The sequence below is a fragment of the Balaenoptera acutorostrata genome, chromosome 10, assembly GCF_949987535.1.
Source record: "Balaenoptera acutorostrata chromosome 10, mBalAcu1.1, whole genome shotgun sequence".
Lineage (NCBI taxonomy): Eukaryota > Metazoa > Chordata > Mammalia > Artiodactyla > Balaenopteridae > Balaenoptera > Balaenoptera acutorostrata.
This window is the reverse complement of record NC_080073.1, coordinates 78,050,920-78,069,696: the sequence shown is the minus strand read 5'-3', so window position 1 is coordinate 78,069,696 and position 18,777 is coordinate 78,050,920. Positions and strand designations below refer to the sequence as shown.

General features: G+C 42.9%; 1 protein-coding gene across 7 annotated transcripts in view; it reads left to right on the top strand.

The window, feature by feature from the left end:
• ADGRF5 (adhesion G protein-coupled receptor F5) overlaps positions 1 to 18,777 on the top strand; it is a 109,417-nt gene that overhangs the window by 78,668 nt on the left and 11,972 nt on the right. For 5 of the 7 annotated variants that reach the window (XM_057555450.1, XM_007193836.3, XM_007193835.2 and 2 more), the window contains 8 exons: positions 475 to 617; positions 4,383 to 4,604; positions 5,581 to 5,784; positions 10,862 to 11,032; positions 12,868 to 12,987; positions 13,140 to 13,349; positions 15,956 to 16,168; positions 17,923 to 18,075. In XM_057555450.1, coding sequence (XP_057411433.1) covers positions 475 to 617; positions 4,383 to 4,604; positions 5,581 to 5,784; positions 10,862 to 11,032; positions 12,868 to 12,987; positions 13,140 to 13,349; positions 15,956 to 16,168; positions 17,923 to 18,075 — 1,436 coding nt within the window. The remainder of the gene's footprint in view (positions 1 to 474; positions 618 to 4,382; positions 4,605 to 5,580; positions 5,785 to 10,861; positions 11,033 to 12,867; positions 12,988 to 13,139; positions 13,350 to 15,955; positions 16,169 to 17,922; positions 18,076 to 18,777) is intronic. The other 2 variants (XM_057555453.1, XM_057555452.1) reach the window with 1 other exon arrangement.

Below are 18,777 nucleotides of genomic sequence, written 5' to 3'. Positions count from 1 at the left end.
CCTGTCATGTGAATGCACCCCTGTGGAGTTAGGCACCGAGCAGTCCTGAGTGTGTTTGCACAGTGTTTCAAAAAGTTAGTTGCCAATTAAAAAATGAAGAATGTTTACAGAAACATTGAGGATTTGGGCTTCACTGGATATTCAGCATAGCTGGTAACCTGGGCCAGCAGACTGTGTGACAACAGTCTCTACCTTGTGGCTTATATCCTTTGACCCACTTGTAGGATTCAATTCACTCCGCCCCATCTGGCTATTCCAGTCATTGGTGTTACCCATCCGCAGACATCTGAGTGTTCGAGCCCTGCCTCAGGCTTTCAGCTAGAGCTTAGAAACAGGTTGGATTTCAGTGGACCCTTGAAGATAAAGTCCCCGGGCTCTTCCTGCCATTTTGTTTTCTTTATGCAAATAAACCATAAGGATCTAGACTCTTCCAGCTCACTTACTGCTTTACTGAACTGAGCGGTCTCCATCCAGGCCTGGAAGTGTGGTTGTGGTGTATGAAGTCACGACATCAGCAGCATCGCCTGAATTAATGCGCAGAGCAAACGAGCAAGTAACACAGAACATCAATCAGACCTACAAGATGGACAGCAGTTCCTTCCAGGTTACTTACAGCAGTAAGTAGAACATCGCTACATTTTTCCAATATGTAGATTCTACTTAGATATGGTAACGGCATTTATCATGATGATTAAACCTGGGAAATCACATTACAGTGTCCTCCATGGAGAGAGGACTCTCCAGTTCCTGGCATAGAGGTTTGGTGCCTTCTCCCCAGCTTAGGCCAGTTCAGAGCCTCCTTACACTGCTAATATCACTGCGACTGGGGAAGGGGGGCGGTCCCAGGAGGGAGAGATTTTACAAGGGGACCACAGAGCCATCTGGGTTTATGGAGTTTTTTAAATTAACAGACCCCAAACATCCAAAAAAGTAGAACTAATGTTGTGGTGGTGGAAGTGTGGGATATTCATGAAATGCATTGATATTGACTAGGGGGACCGGTGTTACTTGAGAGCAGTAGTTCTCAAAGTGTGGCCCCCAGACCAGCAGCATCGGTACCATCTGGGTACTTGTTAGAAAAGCAGATTCTTGGGGCCACCCCAGACCAACCTGGGCCAATCTGTGTTTCGGCAAGCCCTCCAGGTGATTCTGATGCATGGAAAGTTTGAGAAACACTGCTTTGGATCAGAGGTAGCAGTGGTAAGAGTCCTGGTATTGTAGATGTTATACCTCATTTTACAAGTGGGGTATAGAGTTGAGCTCTGTTGTGTAATTAGGTGGGTGGATCGATTGTTACTTGGGGGATAGAAAGGGGAGCCAACTGAGCAGAGATTTGGTGGACCAGCACTGGCCAGTAGGTGTTCTGTGTAACTCAGGTCCGTGGTTCCAGAGTGAAGGTGACTCCCCTTTGGAACAACACAGGTCACCATGGGGAGGGCACTGCAGGGATTGTCTGAGGCACAGCTGGAAGGAAAAGTGCCCCTTCTCAGGAGTCAGACCATCCTTACAAGAGGTTCATACTCTTCTTCTTTACATTCACTGCTAATATTTTTAGGCATCGGATCATTTTTAAAAATAAAATATTGAAAGGAATATACACAACGGTAAGAAAGTGCTACAACATAAGAAAGAGAAAAACAGCAAGCTAAAAATTCAGAATGAATAAGGCAGCAACCCCATTGATGAAAACTGAAAAATTCAAGGCAGGGAAATAAGTGGCCTCCAGGTGCAGACTCACATGGAAGTAATCCCAGCATCGCCACCCCCTTCCTGACTCCTAACGCCACCCCACCAACCGGCAGATGCTTTGGCCTGAAAAAATTTTTTTCTTTATGGTTCTGAGGGCACAGGAGAATAGCAAGCTCTAGCATACATGAGCTTCAATTACGATGACTCTTTCCCCAAAATTTCAATTGTGCTGAATATAGTCAGCCATTTACAGGAATAAGAATCCAGCACTTTTCCTGATCGGCGGCTGACAGTCCAAAACCACCAAAGTGCTCTAGTGTCTGTGGCTTATTCTTCCAAAGAGCCATGAAGTTGTTGTGAATGACACTCGATGCCCCTTTTTGCAAGAGAATCTACATTCGTCTCTGTCCTTGATACGCACAGCCTTAGACCAATGACCATGAACTATGTCACATGCAACTCCACCCCCCGGGAGCTTAAATACCAGCCTGCTCTCCATAGGGTTAGTGGGGTTTATCCAGAATACAAGTATCCAAAAAAGTCAAGTAGCCTAGTAGGTTTGTTTTTTATTTATTTATTTTTTTGGCCGCGCAGCATGTGGGATCCTAGTTCCCCGACCAGGTATCGAAGCCACGCCCCCTGCATTGGAAACGCAGAGTATTAACCACTGGACCGCCAGGGAAGTCCCTGGGTGGGTTTTTCTTAAATTATCATTTTATCTGGCGGCAGGAGTGAGGGGTGCAGGGGAGAGGAAGAGAAAAAGAAAGAAACATGCTGAATGAATGAGGTGGTATCAGGAAATTATTTTTAAGTCCATCTTCATGAAACAGGAAAGGCACATGGCAATCTTCAGAATAGTCCCTTTTATTTTGTTATATATTAATCCTCTGGTGATGTTTGATCAATCAGCAGGGTCCCTTAACCAGAACACCCCTTTCTTTAATCACTCCCAATATATTTATGATCAATTCCGTATAACGATGGAAATCTGGCAGTTTTCCTGATCATTGTAATTAACAATGGTACTAATGAAAAGCGGGCACTGTTATTGTATCTTTTCTATGTTAAACCCAGTGTGTTACACATTTTTCATCTTCATACATCCTGTGAGGTAGATACTATTATCACCATTTTACAGGTGAGGAAATGGAGGCTTAGATTTAAATCATTTGCTCAAGGCCACATAGTAAGTAACATAAGTTTGTGTGCCTTCCTGGTCAGTTCACTACATGAAATATTCACAGATGGCCTTGCTTCCTAATAGTTGAATGCGATTTTCTGAAATCTTATTTTATCCAGGAGCCTAAAAAACGGGATAAGAAATATTTAGATACCTTGATATTTTGACCAGAACATCATAGCACCCTAAATTAATAGTATGGTATTTTAGTCCCATGTTTACAGTACGAACAGGGTGTGGTGTGAGCAAACCAAAAGAACCATCCAAAAGAGGAGTTGCCAAACCTCCTTCCCCAGCTCCTCTGATTTTCTCAACACATGGAGCTCATGAAGGACATAGCACAGCTTAGAGGGAAAAATCTCCATGTTGTGTAAACAAGGGACAGCCATAAAAACACACACAAAAATAGCAAATACTGTGTTTTCATTTCTGTCTGTGAAATGGCTTAATACCAGGGTTCCCCAGGATTTTACTGTGAAAGCAATAAGAATAGTTACTATTCCTCCAAATCACCTCCCATGGTAGTGCTCACTGCTCCTATTTTCCAGACAAGGGAGCTGAGGCTCAGAGATGCTAAGCAAGTTCCCCAGGGCCACACAGCTATGCCTGGTACAGAACCAGGATTCAAATACAGACCTGTGTATCTAATAAGCTCCCACTCTTATGGGCCCATGGGTGTTAGGTCTTTAAAAACATTCTTATTTCCCAAGCATACTTTATTGTAAAAAATTAATTTATTTTCCCACTCTTAATTCATCAAAGACACAGGACAGAGCTTTCAGTCAGCATGAGGTATCAGTTATCAGTAAGAAGCAGTTGCTATCTTTCAAATCAGTAGCAAAGAAACTTGATGTTTAGGTTAGCTGGGGTGGCTTTTTCATAAGCAAATGTGCAATTTTCTACCAGACTATTTAAAAATTTTTTTGCATTTTTATTTTATTTTATAAATTTTATTGAAGTATAGTTGATTTACAATGTTGTGTTAATTTCTGCTGTACAGCAACGTGGTTCAGTTATACATATATATTACACATTCTTTTTCATATTCTTTTCCATTATGGTTTATCACAGGATATTGAATATAGTTCCCCACGCTATACAGTAAGACCTTGATGTTTATCCATCCTGTATATAATAGTTTGCATCTGCTAACCCCACACTCCCAGTCCTTCCCTCCCCCAACCCCCTCCCCCTTGGCAACCACAAGTCTGTTCTCTAGGTCTGTGACAGACTATTTGAAATATTGAAAATAGCTTTGGGATCCCCATTAGTACCATTGAGGACTGTTAAACCTGCAAAGATCCCAAACTGGGAACCATGTCCCTAGTAGCTGGCAGACTGTCACTCTTGGGCCTCAGATCCCAGCTGCCCAGGGATGGAGTGAGGAAGACGTGTTGCCTCATTCATCGCCATGGAGATCTCTTGAAAACCCCAGTGGTGGTGGCATTCAGGGAGTAGCATTAATTCCACTTATTTGCTTTGGGACCCTAATACCTTTTGTTTGGGTTTCCAGATGAAACAAAGTTCTCCATCACCCCAGAAATCATCCTTGAAGGGGATACAGTAACTCTGATGTGTGAGAACGAAGTTTTGTCCTCCAACGTATCCTGGCAGCACGTGGAAACAGGCTTCGACGTCCAGAACAGCAGCAGATTCTCCGTCTACACCTACGTGCTCAACAACATGACCTCCGTGTCTCGCCTCACCATTTACAACATCACTCAGGATGACGCGGGTGGGTTACCATCCAGTAACCAGGGCGAGGAAAGGAATCAAGGGCTAAGAAAGAATCAAACCGTGGTGGTGTGTGTAGATAGCCTTTTCCTCTTCAAAAAGAAGTCACCAAGCTCAACTTTTCAAAACTGAAAGTTAATCCCATGACGAATGAGCCAAGCAAATTTAGCCTTGGGAGACAAATATAATTTTCCACATTTACCAAAGCTTATGAGTTGGAACCTAAGACAAAAAGTAGACTCCTTTTTTTAACATTTTAAAAAAATTTAGAAGAGCCTTGTTGAGGTAGAATTGGTGTATAATAAGCTGTACATATGTGAAGTGTATAATTTAATAAGTTTTGACATGTGTGTACACCCGTACAACTATCACCACAATCAAGGTAGTGAACATATGGGTCCCTGCTCTCCCCCTCCCCATTTTCTTGTCCTCTGTTTTAATCCCTCCCACTTGTCCCTCCCCAGCAACCACAGAAGCATAAGTTTTATACCTGACATTCTAGAATTTAATAGCCCCATCGTAACCCAGATGTCAACAGGACCATCTCTTTTTCTCTGAATGAGAAACTGGGCTGCAGACACATGGGTTCTATCATACGTTTGTTGACTCTGACCTGCCACAGAGTTAAATAGGATGCCAAAATTATCCATGATCTCCTAATTCTCCAAGGTTTTCCCATTTTCCCTTTCTACCTCTGAAGCATCCCCACACTTTTTTTCTTACTAGCGAGGACTCAGATTTCTGCTCTCTCCTGAGAACAGCTTTCTACTCTTTTACCTTATGGTATCAGAAATACCTGCCTTGACCTTCTGCACTTCCTGAATGTTCCTTTAGGGTTGTTTAGACCAAGTCTCAGATGCTTTTGAAAGTGATGTTTCATGAAGTACCATCATGACACATGAGATGAGGCTATCATTCTTCTAAGGAAATAGACATATGTAATAGTAATAATAAATGCTTTTGTGTATTCGATACAGGTGAATATATTTGCAAACTGACATTAGATATTTTTGAATATGGGTCCAGAAAAAAAATAGATGTTACATCCATCCAGATTTTGGCAAATGAAGACATGAAGGTGATGTGTGACAACAATCCTGTGTCTTTGAGCTGCTGCAGTGAGATGACGGTGAATTGGAGTCAAGTTGAATGGAAGCAAGAGGGGACTATAAACATTCCAGGTGAGACTGTTAGAAGCCCTTTTGCAAACAGGTTTTTGCCTCTTGGCCAAGTAAAAATGGGAGATGCGGTAGGTGAAAGAGCAAATGTCAGGTGGCTGGGTTTTTTTTCCAGACTGAAAAAGTATGAGGTTTGATGCCAGCTCCAGCTTAGCCATTCTAAAACAAAATTCCCAAAATATATACACACAAGTTTCATGCTTGGGTTGTAGACAAGATTCTGGCAGAGAAGACCCAAGAGGGAGTGACGGGATGATGTAGGTCCATGGTGTCCTGCCTACAGACAAGACAAGCTTGTCCCCACTGCCCTCTCCTTTCCCTCTTCAGCAAAGAACCAAGGATGAGGTCATTGGCTTTGCTTTGGGGTCTGACTCTGAGAGTCTCATTCCTGTGTCTCTCCTCTTGGTGTCTGTCCTTCCCACTTCTCTGCCTTTGTAACCACATCTCTTTCTGTATTATCTGACTCCATGCCTCTGGTTTTATATCTTTCTCTGTCAACCTGTGTGTCTCTCAACCAATGTCAATTTCCAATCCTGTTTGCAGATCTGAGATCTCACTGGAAATTCCCCACCTTCCAGTTTATACTGGTGAATGATAAGAAGAAGAAGAAATTAAAATAGCATCGGTGATTCTGTTTTGTATACTAGTTTATGATCAACCAATTTTTAAAAGATATGTTATCACTTTTAATCCCATTTAAACTTGACCACAAGTTTGAAGCTGGCATTTTTTTGCCTCCCATTTTCAAATAAGGAAATCGAGGTTCAAATTAAATGACTTATCCAAGGTTGTCATAATTAGGAAAAGAAAAGAATTGGGACTCACCTTGTTTCACAGCCTTTGCCTTGGTCAAACTATATCACACATGCCTGGTGAGCCAGCACTAGAGTGAGTTGATCCAGCAGAATTTGTATTGAAACAGAAGACTGTTTTCTGCCTAGAAACCTCACATAACAAGATCCAATCTTTCCCTTAAGAAATGACAGTATTATTTGCTCACCTTCTTTAGCAAAAAATCCTTAAAGCAAAATGTGGCTTTACCCATGAAATACATCAGTGTGGTGGAGCTTTTATTTTATAAAGCCGTTGCTATCAGACATTATTAAATCATAAATAAAATAAGGATCAATTTGGATGTAACGTTTTCTGAGCACATCTAGTTTGAAAAGCACATTTGTTTTCTACCTTAAAGTGCTCCAGAGAATGGGAAAAGCATCTGGTAACTGTTGAACCTGTTGACATATGGTCCATTTAGTCACTTCCCTAATTTTTAAGGAAGAGGAGGTGTAGGCATCCTGGAGGAACTGCCAGATGGGAGAAGGACCTTGCACAGTTCCCGGAGCGCTGACTTAGACGCTTTCAACTGTGAGAGGTGAAAAGCCTCGCCATCCGGCAGAGGAACCAGGAAGTCTGCTGTGCAGACGCTCAGGAACTTCTCTGTGGCCACCCCTGCTACAGACATTCGTAATGCCCAGGGTGGGCTGCACCGACCGGCAGAACAATGGATTTCCTGCCACAGGGCTGGCCGCCGGGGGACGGCAGGGTTGTTTCTCTGATGAATTTAGCCCCTGCTTTCAACACCCTGCCCTCCTTCCGCCTCCCTTGCTATCCCCTCTCTGTGGCAGTCTTTCTCCAAATTCCACCAGTTCTTTTATCACCCGTTTTTCCAGCTCAGCAGAAAGCAGTCTAGCTAGATAATTCACCCCAAAGCTTCTAGAAGTGAAAGTATTACCTCTTCTCAGAAACGTTGCACTGGATTTTCAAAGCATTTCTGGCAAAGGATAAGACAGAAAGGAAGTAATCTGCAGTGACAGAATTTCTAGCTTTAAGAAGGCAGTCTTTTTCGAATAGAGAGGGCTTTCTGGGGCTATTTCAAATCATGGGGCATGGGTTGATGATATAAACGGTAATGGTAAGAGAAGTAATAGTTTTAATAGTACTACTACTAGTAGTAGAAATAACAGAGGTACTAATAGTCATTAGTGCAGCTTCTAGTTCGCCTGTACTTAGCACTAGCTTTGCCTGTACGGGAAGGTACTGACCACTTGGGGAAATTTAAAGGCAACAGCGTTTGTATTCTCACCGTAGCTCTTGTTATGTGATGATGAAAAAATAACAGAGTTTTATTCCCCCTTTGACAAAACATTTTCCAAATGAGTTCATCAACTTCTACTTTGCCCTGCCTACCATGCTCCCCGGGCCCATGGTCACGTAGAGTATGCATAAGAGATTTGAGTCTTTACAAGAGGGTGTAAAGTCAGCCCTCTTGGCTGACTGTCAGGGTGTAGATGACCACATGGAAGAGCTCCCTGAGTGACTCATGGTGGGGAGACAGGCTCAAACGCCACGGTCTCCCTTCTTGTGTCTTTTCTTCCCAATGACCCCACTGACATTTTTTTTTTTCTTCATTCATTTATCTATGGCTGTGTTGGGACCTCGTTTCTGTGTGAGGGCTTTCTCCAGTTGCGGCAAGCGGCGGCCACTCCTCATCGCAGTGCACGGGCCTCTCACTATCGCGGCCTCTCTTGTTGCGGAGCACAGGCTCCAGATGCGCAGGCTCAGTAGTTGTGGCTCACGGGCCCAGTTGCTCCGCGGCATGTGGGATCTTCCCAGACCAGGGCTCGAACCCGTGTCCCCTGCATTGGCAGGCGGACTCTCAACCACTGCACCACCAGGGAAACCCCCCCACTGACATTTTTAATTGTGTGTTATTATTTATGCGTCTGTGCCATCTGAAATGTTATGTTTGTAGCCCAGTAGGGCATAAGTAAGAGATAAGTGAGACTTTTTTTTTCTTTATTGAGTAGAAATCGGTCTTGTGGCCTTCAAGTCACATTATAAAGGGCGGCTAGAAACAGGCCTGCCTCGGGGGCTGAGGCGAGACCTAGAGAAGCAGCTAGAAGTGGCAAACAGCCCCGTCAGAGGCAGCTTCTTCCAGCCTGGCTGCCCTGAGGATGCCCACAGTTGTTTTTGGAAAAAGACCAGCTGTCAAGGTTCCACCTGAGAGCCACTCACTCACAGTCTCCACGTTTGGGCTCCAGGCAATTTAATTTTCTTCAGTTTCACAGGAGATGTTATTGTGAGAACCACGGATTTCATCCCATCCCTCATTTTACGCATGAGGAGACTGAGGCTTTCCGTGAGCTGCCCACCATCTCCCCGAGAGCACCGAGGGTTCCCCTCCTCACCCACCGCTCTCTCTCCTCCCCCGCCGCGCCTCTCTCTGTGTTCCTAATGATGCCGTAGACAAATCTGATTTTAAACAGTGATTTCTCTATTTGTAGGAATGCACACAGAATTGGGCTTAAAAAAGGAAAAAGAAAAAAAAGAACTTGAGCCCAGTCTTCTACTCTAGAAAAATTAGCCTTACAACCCGTACTTTCCAGTAAGATAGAATCTGGTCCTCAAGAGCTGTCATTCCAGCTCTGCCCTCTTCCTGCTGCAGAGCAAGTTGGGTCATCTTGACTCTGAGAACTTCCATCTTTTTTTTCTTTTTTTCTTTTTTTTTTTTGGCTGTGCTGCACAGCTTGCGGGATCTTAGTTCCCTGACCAGGGATTGAACCTGGGCAGCGGCAGTGAGAACACTGAATCCTAACCACTAGATCGCCAGGGAAGTCCCAGACCTTCATCTTTTAAATAGTGACAATGGTACCCACTTTGCGAGACTTTTGAGAGGAGAAAAAAAAAGATAAATGTCAACATTTAAAACAGAGTTGCATACTTTGCATCTGCCACAATAACTGCTTTCTGGTAAAGATGAAAGCTTTGCAAACCATGCCTTCATGTATCTTCAGTGTGTGGAAAATTTTCACTGGATATTATTTAACCTTGAGCAGCAAACTTGTAACTGCCTACCAGCTCTACTCCAGAAAACAGAGCGCGAACTTATAGGCTGCATTCGGTAACTTCCATTGTTCTGCAGTCAAGGGAGAGGAATGATAAAGGATGGAGTGAGGTCCTGGAGGAATTAGAGAAAGTAGGTTTTCCAAAAATAAGTAGAGGGGTGAGCCTTGGAGATGAAAGGGACATTTGTACCTATGAACTAGGAGGTAATTTACTCAAGGTGGGAAATCAGTTTGGTATTCTGAACAACCATTTTGGGGACTGGGGAGAAAAACTGGTGACTTATCAATCAAAATATTTTAAATATCATTGATCATCCAGCCAAGGCTGGATGGAGTTCATCAGAAGGGGTTTTTTTTTCCTTTAATTTTTGGAAGACTGCCAGTGTTTGAAGAATGCTTGGCAGAAGTACATGGCAGAAGTACATGGCAGAAGTACATGGCAGAAGTACATGGCAGAAGACAGGGTTGGAGGAGAGAGAGTGAAGGAACAGGAGTAGAAAAAATGGCCAAGAAGCTGTTATAGAGCCACAGGCAGGATGTGAAGATGGCTTGGAGGGCACAGCATCTTGGGAATGGAAAGGAAGATAGGGAAGAGCAGCTATCCTGAAGGGTAAATTGCTGTTACCCTGAGAAAGCGTGACGTTGAAGCCTCCACTAAAACATATATACTAATAAGAAGGAAAAAGTTATGAAAACAGGTCTCAAATGAGATGAATATCAGAGGTCCGTGTCCTGTTTCTTCCTCCTTTCAACAATAATAATAGTCAAAATAATCTGACATTTTTTTCCTTCCAGTTGAAGTCATATCCAAACACATGGCTTCTTTTTTTATTTTTCACACTCCAACTACCATCACGAAGGGTCTTTGTTAGGGGTCAGCCCCAGCCAGGCACTGTTCTAAATGTTTACCCAGTAATTCCTTTTACCTGACTACAATCCCAGGTCACAGCTGTTATTATTTATTCTCATTTTACATCTGGAGAAACTGAGGCACAGAGTGATTTAGTGACTTTCCCAGTAGTAACACCCTGCTGGTAAGTAGTAAAGTTGGAATCTGCAGCCGGGCCACCTGGATCCTGAGGTGGCAGGGCTAACCATTACACCATCCTGCCTCTCCATTCAAAGAGAAGAAATCGAATGAAATAAGAATTCTTTTTCACTGATTTGCCTTCTTTGCTACCAAATCAGACAGTCAGCCAACTGTGACAGTGAAAGAACCTCTTATGTTGTTGCAGGAAGCCCTGAAACAGACACAGACTCTGGCTGCAGCAGATATACCCTCACGGCCGATGGCACTCAGTGTCCGAGCGGGTTGTCTGGAACGACAGTGGTCTACACGTGTGAGTTCATCAGCGCCCACGGAGCCAGAGGCAGTAAAGACATAAAAGTGACATTCACCTCTGTGGGTAAGGACTCTTTCACTAGAATTTTTTGCCTTGCACTTCAAACTAAGGTCTGCCAATCAACTGGGAATATCCATGAGCAGTAAAGCAGGGCCTTCCCTGGTAGTGAGTGTGATTGGGGTAACGACATAATGGGATTTCCATCTCTGCCATTTAAATTCTTATGAAGTCTTTAAAAGCAGGAAGGGTAGGGGTAAGAGACAGCGGTTGCAGGGAAGGAACAGCCTGCATTGTACTAGAAAGACAGAAAGTGGATGGGAAGTAGGGTTTCACACTCAGATTAGTCACTGAATGAGGATAACACAGCTAATTTCCCACTTTTTCCTCCCATAATCCCATTCTCCCTCCCTTGAATTCCAATAGCCTGGCTCACTCCCCACCATCCTTCACCCCCTCTTTCTCTCCCATTTCATCTTTTCCAGAGAGAATGCTGCCGGAAGATTTAAGAGTCTGGTATTTTGTGATTATTTTACAGTTGTAACAAGTGGGTTTTTAAAAATATTTTAAGTAATTCTAAGCCTCTTAAAAGTATCATTTCTTCTGCTCATATCATAAAGCATTATAACTTCATCCCTATCTGCCAAAATGGGGCAGACAAACGTGTTTTTCTACCCACCCATCATACAAAAACAAACTGTTATATTTAGATAAATCCTCAGTTCCGCCTTCTGAACAATTTGGAGAAAGGACTGAGATAAACATACTTGTTACTCTTGTTTCCATTTTCTACTATCATGACTTAGCACTTTTACAAAGATCAAGATTAGATTTATCTGAAACATTATTGCTATAGAAAAGTTCAGGGTGTTTTGAGGTATTTGCGGTTTTCTAAAGTGAGAGCAGTTATACTCTGTAAGTTTTAACTCAGAGAGTTGTGTTGATTCCATGGGCTTTTGGCTATCTCAGGGATATGCTTAGTCTTCACTGAAAACCACTGGTCTGGTAGTTTGATTCGCATCTGAGAATCAAGAGAACCAGACTGAGGCTTCCATGCGCCTTTTCCTTTCCATCCTCAGAAACAACTCAGCCTTAAAAAAACCATCTCAAGCTCCTTATAGCCAGGGAGGGCAGCATGGGGGGCATATGAATCCCTTCTCTGTGACTTTGGGGCTGCACCTGAACATTTGAATCCCAACTTCTGGAGGGTACTATGGAAAGCCCTGATTTCTTTTGTTTATGACTAAGAATAAGATTTCACACTGATTGGAAAAGCTGGCCAGCATCTGTGGGCTCAAGGTATGACATTGTTCACGTAGAGAAGACAGAGTGAATGACATTCTGAAATGACAGCTATGCTCAAAGAGGAGTAGAAAGAGAACCAGAGGCAAAACCAGTGGAATGTTCATAGAAGCTTTTATATTTATAAGGGTCTTGTTAACAGTTTCGGTGACTAGTTCCTCATGAACTTACAAGGAAATTCTCAGAAATAGGAGTAAATAGGGACTTAAATTAGGGTGCCTGTACTTCCCAGCCCAGGTATAATTATTTGGGCAGTAAATGCTGTGAACCCTGTACTTAACATGTAATTCCAAAAACCACTCGTCTGCTTAGAAAGCAGTGTCTGGGTACTGGACCCAGTGCTAATGCTGGGGATGTGAAGACGCAGATGAGAGGGTCCTACTCTTAAGGGGCTCACATTTTTATGGAGAAGAGATACAGAAGAAAGAAATTAAAATACAGTATGGTATTTTTTGAAGTTATTTTAATAGAGTAGAGAATGATGTGGTTATAAGAACTGAGGCATTGAGTCCCCCCTTGAGGAGCCTGGAAAAGGTTGGAGGGGAGTTCGGGTTAAGTCGACACCGTAGTTTACAACCTTTTGCCCTGCTAATCATTAGGAGATAATTCCAGCCACAAAGGGGAAGTGCGCGAGTTCCCAAGGCATGTGATGGAAATGGGTACAGTTCAGAGCACCACCGAGAACAGCCTAGAAACAAGTAAAGCTCCGGAGCAGCAAGGTACCAATCCCGCATTGACCCAAGTAGAATCAGGACAGCCCATGCTTTCTGTCTCTATGTGAAATTTCACTCAGGTGTTGATGTCACCAGAAAGACTAAACATTTTACTTGTTATTGGTTTTCTTTTGTCTGTTTTGTCTGCATTCTTTTAGCCAACCTAAAAATAACCCCGGACCCAATTTCTGTTTCTGAGGGACAAAGCTTTTCTATAAAGTGCATCAGTGATGTGAGTAACTATGATGAAGTGTACTGGAACACTTCTGCTGGAATTAAAATATACAAAAGGTTTTATACCACGAGGAGGTATCCTAATGGAGCAGAGTCGGTGCTGACAGTCAAGACCTCGACCAGGGAGTGGAATGGTGAGTGAAAGCCCAGATACTCTGGACCCTGATGCCTGGACCCCTGGAAACACACTGTAATCATTACCATCCATGGAGGGCCTGCCCTGGGCCATGCCTGTGCCAGCCACTCTACATGACATATGTACTCACACTAAATGCAACAGCCTTCTGGGGGAAGATGTCACTATTCCCATTTTACAGATGTGCAAAGTGAGCCTAGATTTCCACAACTTAAGCTGTAGAGTCAGGATTAGAACTAATCTCTTTGATTCTAGAGTCTGTGCTCTGCCATTAAGTTAAGAGGATTTTTTTTTTTATTGAAGCATAGTTAATTTACAATGTTGTGTTAGTTTCAAGTGTACAGCAAAGTGATTCAGTTTTATACACACACACACACACACACACACACACACACACATATGTACTTTTTTAGATTCTTTTCCATTATACGTTATTACAAGATATTGAGTATAGTACCCTGTGTTATACAGTAGGTCCTTGCCGTTCATCTATTTTATATACAATAAGTCCCCTACATATGACCGAGTTCTGTTTTGAGAGCGCGTTTGTAAGTTCAATTTGTTCATAAGTCCAACAAAGTTAAGCCTAGGTACCCAACTAACACAATCAGTTATATAGTACTGCACTGTAATAGGTTTGTAATACTTTTCACACAAAAAATACATAAAAAACACAAAAGATAAAGAAAACATTTTTAATCTTACAGTACAGTACCTTGAAAAGTACAGTAGTACAGTACAACAGCTGGCATACAGGGGCAAGTTCGCATCTTTGAAAGTTCACAACTTAAAGGTTCGTATGTAGGGGACTTACTATATTAGTGATTTGTATATGTTAATTCCAAACTCTTAAGAGGATTGTTTTTTTAAAGTATTTTTACCAGACTCTTGTGTTTCACCCAACTGAGGTATAAAATTCTGCCTAAAGATTTTATATGCCTGGTTCCGAAGGGGGAAAAAACACATTTTTGTTTTTCTACTTATCCCTAGACATTGTTTAGGTTGGGAGGAAATGCAAATTTTTGAAAGAAAAGGGAATTTGATAGAATTGCTTCAATAATAGCTGACATTTCTTGAGCTGTTGCTATGTGATAGATATTGTTTTAAGTAGTTAAGTGTATGAATTAATTTAAAACAATAAACCTAGAGGAGAGTGCTATTATTTTCTCCATTTCACAGATGAGGAAACTGAGGCCCAGTGAGGTTAAGGAAACTACCTGAGGTTATACATCTAGTAGACAGCAAAGTCAAAGGGAAACAGAGACTGTGTTGCTACAGAGGCCAACTCTTAACTACTCTATTCTAAAGCTTTCATTCATTATAAGCTTAATCAGTCCAGATCCTGTGAGTTCTTTACTTTTTCATATAAGACCTAGGCAATATTGTAGAAATAACTACTTATTATCCGGCTGGACTTGGTAGATACAATCAGGAAATGGGAGTCTTTTTCTCCTGTGCTGAACTCACACAGGACAGTTGCTCTGCCCAACTGACCTTTCCTACTATCAGGCAATAACTTAGGAAGAGCTGTGGCCGGTCCGGTCACACTGAACTATTAAACAGTCCCAGACTCAGGTGCTAAAAATCATCTATTCTCATCTAAATCACCTACACTTTTATTTTATATTCAATGTAAATTTCCCCTCCCTCCCAATGGGAATCAGAAAGCGTTTCCTCTCTGTTCTCGTTCTACGTGTTTTCCCTCTGGCTAGCAGCTACTCTGGCTCCTCCAGAGTCGGGGCAAAGAGAAGGAATGTCAGGAACATTGAAAGGACCTGCTTAACTGTAGATGCTGTTATAATCTTCCACTGTCCCGACGACAGCTGATCCAATGGTGGTTCATCCTCTGATGGGCTCTGGTGTGAAGTCCAATAGGAAAAGTTCCTTTCATGAAGCTCAACCCAAGCCCTGTCCGCAGTCCACTCTGCTTCACCAAGCACTGGGCATGCAGGCAACTCCTGCAAAGTTGGCCCACTCTCCTCTTTAGACTTTTCTAGATAAGAGTCAGACATCTGATCGCAGAGTCCACAGACCAAGCTCTCCCAAGAACTCACAGTCAACCTCTCTCCCTCCCTCCCCGCTCCCTCCCCACATTCCTTAGTGTGGCCATGAGGTCCCAGACCAGAGGCACCTACTCCCTTAAAGATGAGGAGAGGGGGCCTCGCAAGACCACAGCGCTCCATCTCCCTCTCACTGGCAACTTTCCTCAAAGAACTCCCCAGCCCAGCACACACCAAAATTCGCATTCCGCCCCCCCTGCAACCCCGATTAAAGAAGGAGCCTTGGAGTAGGTATTGTGAACCAGATTTGAAACTCAATTCCACCCCCAACAGGCTATATGACTCTGGATACGCCACTTGATTTTATTCGAAAGTAAGTGAATATTTAGGTGGCGATGAGTCAGTCCTTCAAATGCATAGCGAACCCAGGAGGGGAACCGATAGAGCATTTTCTAGTCCAGGGCCCGGGGTTGGGGGGGCAGGGGGGTGCTGGGCCTGTGCCCCAGCTTGACAAGGAAAACCAAGCCTCTTCTCAACTTTCTCAGCAAATGTCTTTTTGGAGCGATGACTTCGTTCCATCTCCTCTTGGCTTCCTTCCACTCAGGAACCTATCACTGCATATTTCGATACAAGAATTCATACAGTGTCATGGCCAAAGATGTCACCGTCCACCCGCTGCCCCTAGAGCCCGATATCATGGTTGATCCTTTGGAAGCTGTCATTCCATGCACAAGCTCCCGTCACATCAAGTGCTGCATTGAGGAAGACAGAGACTACAAGGTCATTTTCCAAGCTGGTTCCTCGTCCTTTCCGGCTGGTAAGATGCCCACTGCTGAATTGTAAGGACACATGATTCCGTATATGTGCAGTCTAAACATCTACTCTTAAAATAGGGGTAAAGAGACAGAGGGATTGCTTCAGAGACATAATGTAATAGAGGGAAGCCCATGAGGCTTTATTGCCTTCTATTTTGCTAGTGACCAGTGGCTCATTGGTTTGTGACAAAATCTTGAGAGTCTGTGAGGGTGGAGCCCACTGTTTTTAGTGACAGCTGTTGAAGACAGTATTAAGTGACCGTCACAAGCCTTCTACGCGCTCAGTATAGTAGACTCGATATTCTGATCACCCCTCCCTCTATGCTATGAGTCAGCATGCAATAAAAGTATGGCAAAAATCCTTTTAAATGCACAGCTGAGCAGGCAAGAGAGTAAGAGGAATAACCAAGGGTCAAAAACATAGAAGAAAAGAAAAATAGAGGTGATGCTTTAGCTAATGCTGGAGTTTCCCTGAGGGCATCTGCCAATATCAGAAACCTCAGAATCCTGAATTTGAATTTTAAGGCTCTGAAGTGTATGAAAGAAAAGGGCTTGCTCCCAGCGCAGTAACTAAGGCAACCCACCCCATCAGCACAATGTCAGGACCCTCAGACAATGACATGCTCAGTAAAAGAAGAAGCTAGAAAAACAAAATTCATCTGCCAGAGTTAAGAGCTTGGCCTCAGTGCTGGGTGGGCAAAAATTTCCCCTGAGACATATAACTGTCCTGCCTTCACTCAGGTTTGGGGCTTGAATTTATACTACCTATGTGGTCCAATAACTCCAAGCGGAGGAGTAATCAACTTAAAGTAGCCCGTTGGTAGCACTCAGTGGTCCCTGGGCAAAAAATTTAAATCCTCTCTGGTAGAATGTACCCTCCATCCAGATCCCTCAGGATTCCTGTAGATTAAGGTCAACCAAATATGAACTCACAACTGCAAATCGTAATGCATGGACACCTTCACGAGGGATTTATAAGCTCATTCATACTTTCAAGGACTGTTCTTTGGGACCTATGCTTAATACAAAACATAACAGTAGGCAATGAAAAGGAGATGAAAGAAGTGGGGCATATATATCAATATCTAGAAGGGCATATGTTGTAAAAGACAATACAGAGAGCATTAAATATACAAAATGAACACTACAGATAGAAAGAACAATGGAAGTTCAGAAAAATGGGGATCCCATAAAGACCGGACAATTTAGAGAAGGCTGCATGGTAGGAGAGATATGAAATCAATCTGGGTACCGAGCTATTTAAGCGTTTTAACATTCTGTGTTCAACACACATGCATTCACTGCTTTCTTTGTGTCAAATACTGAGCTAGGCACTGGGAGATGCAAAGATAAATAAGACCAGGTATCTCCTCTCCAAGAACTTAGGGTCTGGTGGAGGAGACAGATCTGTAAAAAGATGACCTCTAAACCTATGCGGCAAAAGCAGGATAGGATAAAGGCACAGAACATGATGGGATTTCGCTAGGTAGAGGGAGGTTGAGAAAGCATTCTGATTGTCCAGAACTGGGTGGGCACAGATTTGGAGCCATGAATGGTGGAGGTAAGGTTTGGGCTAGCACTCATGCCAATGTGGGCTTACTTACTTCTAGGCTAGAGGCATTTTGAAAACCACATTAAAATGAATGTGGCACATTCTTGGGAAAAGTTTGGACAAGTTTATCCACATTGGATGATTTTAACAAAATTTGTGCTTTGAATACTAATGTTTTGACTTCATTCTTTCATTGTACCTTAGCAAAAGAAGTTAATGGAAAGCAAGTGTGCTACAAACACCATTTCGTGGCAAACTCAATTTCCTGTCCAGAAAATATGGATGTGTTTTGTCACATTACCAATACCGCTAATAATTCAGTCCGGAGCCCATCTATGAAGCTTAATCTGGTTCCTGGTGAGAGCATTTTAAATTATTTTAAAATGTTATAGTCACGAGCAGGGATTCATGTATTCATTCACTCCCTCATTCATCCATCAATAGATATATGTTAATCACTTTCATGTAGCAAGCCTTGAGCTAAGCATGGGGCTTTGAAAAGCAATAAGCTATGTTTCTTGGCCTCAAGACTAGGGGAGAGATAAATGTGATTTAAAAATGTTATCACATATAATGTGGTAGATTCTAAACTAGAGACAGTTGTGGGTGGCTAGAAGAGGCTGCCCGGTTTAACTCTGCTAGTGATTAGGTGGGGAGAAATTGATCAAGAAAGCCTTGCAGATGAAGCCATATTTCCGTACATAAAAAGGATCAGAAACTATGTAAAAAGAGTCACGTAAAAAGAATCAGAAACTGTCTTTCCCATCCTTTGTCATCACTGAGCCAATATCCCCCTAAATACTATTTTCAAGGTACAAGGTCATGATTTGTGGAGCCATCTCTGTAATAACCCATACCGAAGAGCTCTCATCAGTAGCAACCGAGGGGCAAGTGGATAAAGGATGCTCCTGGGCTTGCATCATAAGCAATCCCCTCCCCCCAGAAACCTTCTCTCTAATAGAACCCGTGATGTCTGTAGGATCCATGGCTCCATTACCAAGCTTGTTTGAGTTTACTGAGGCATCTGAGGTCCTTCTCACATCTGTTGGTATCTGAGCC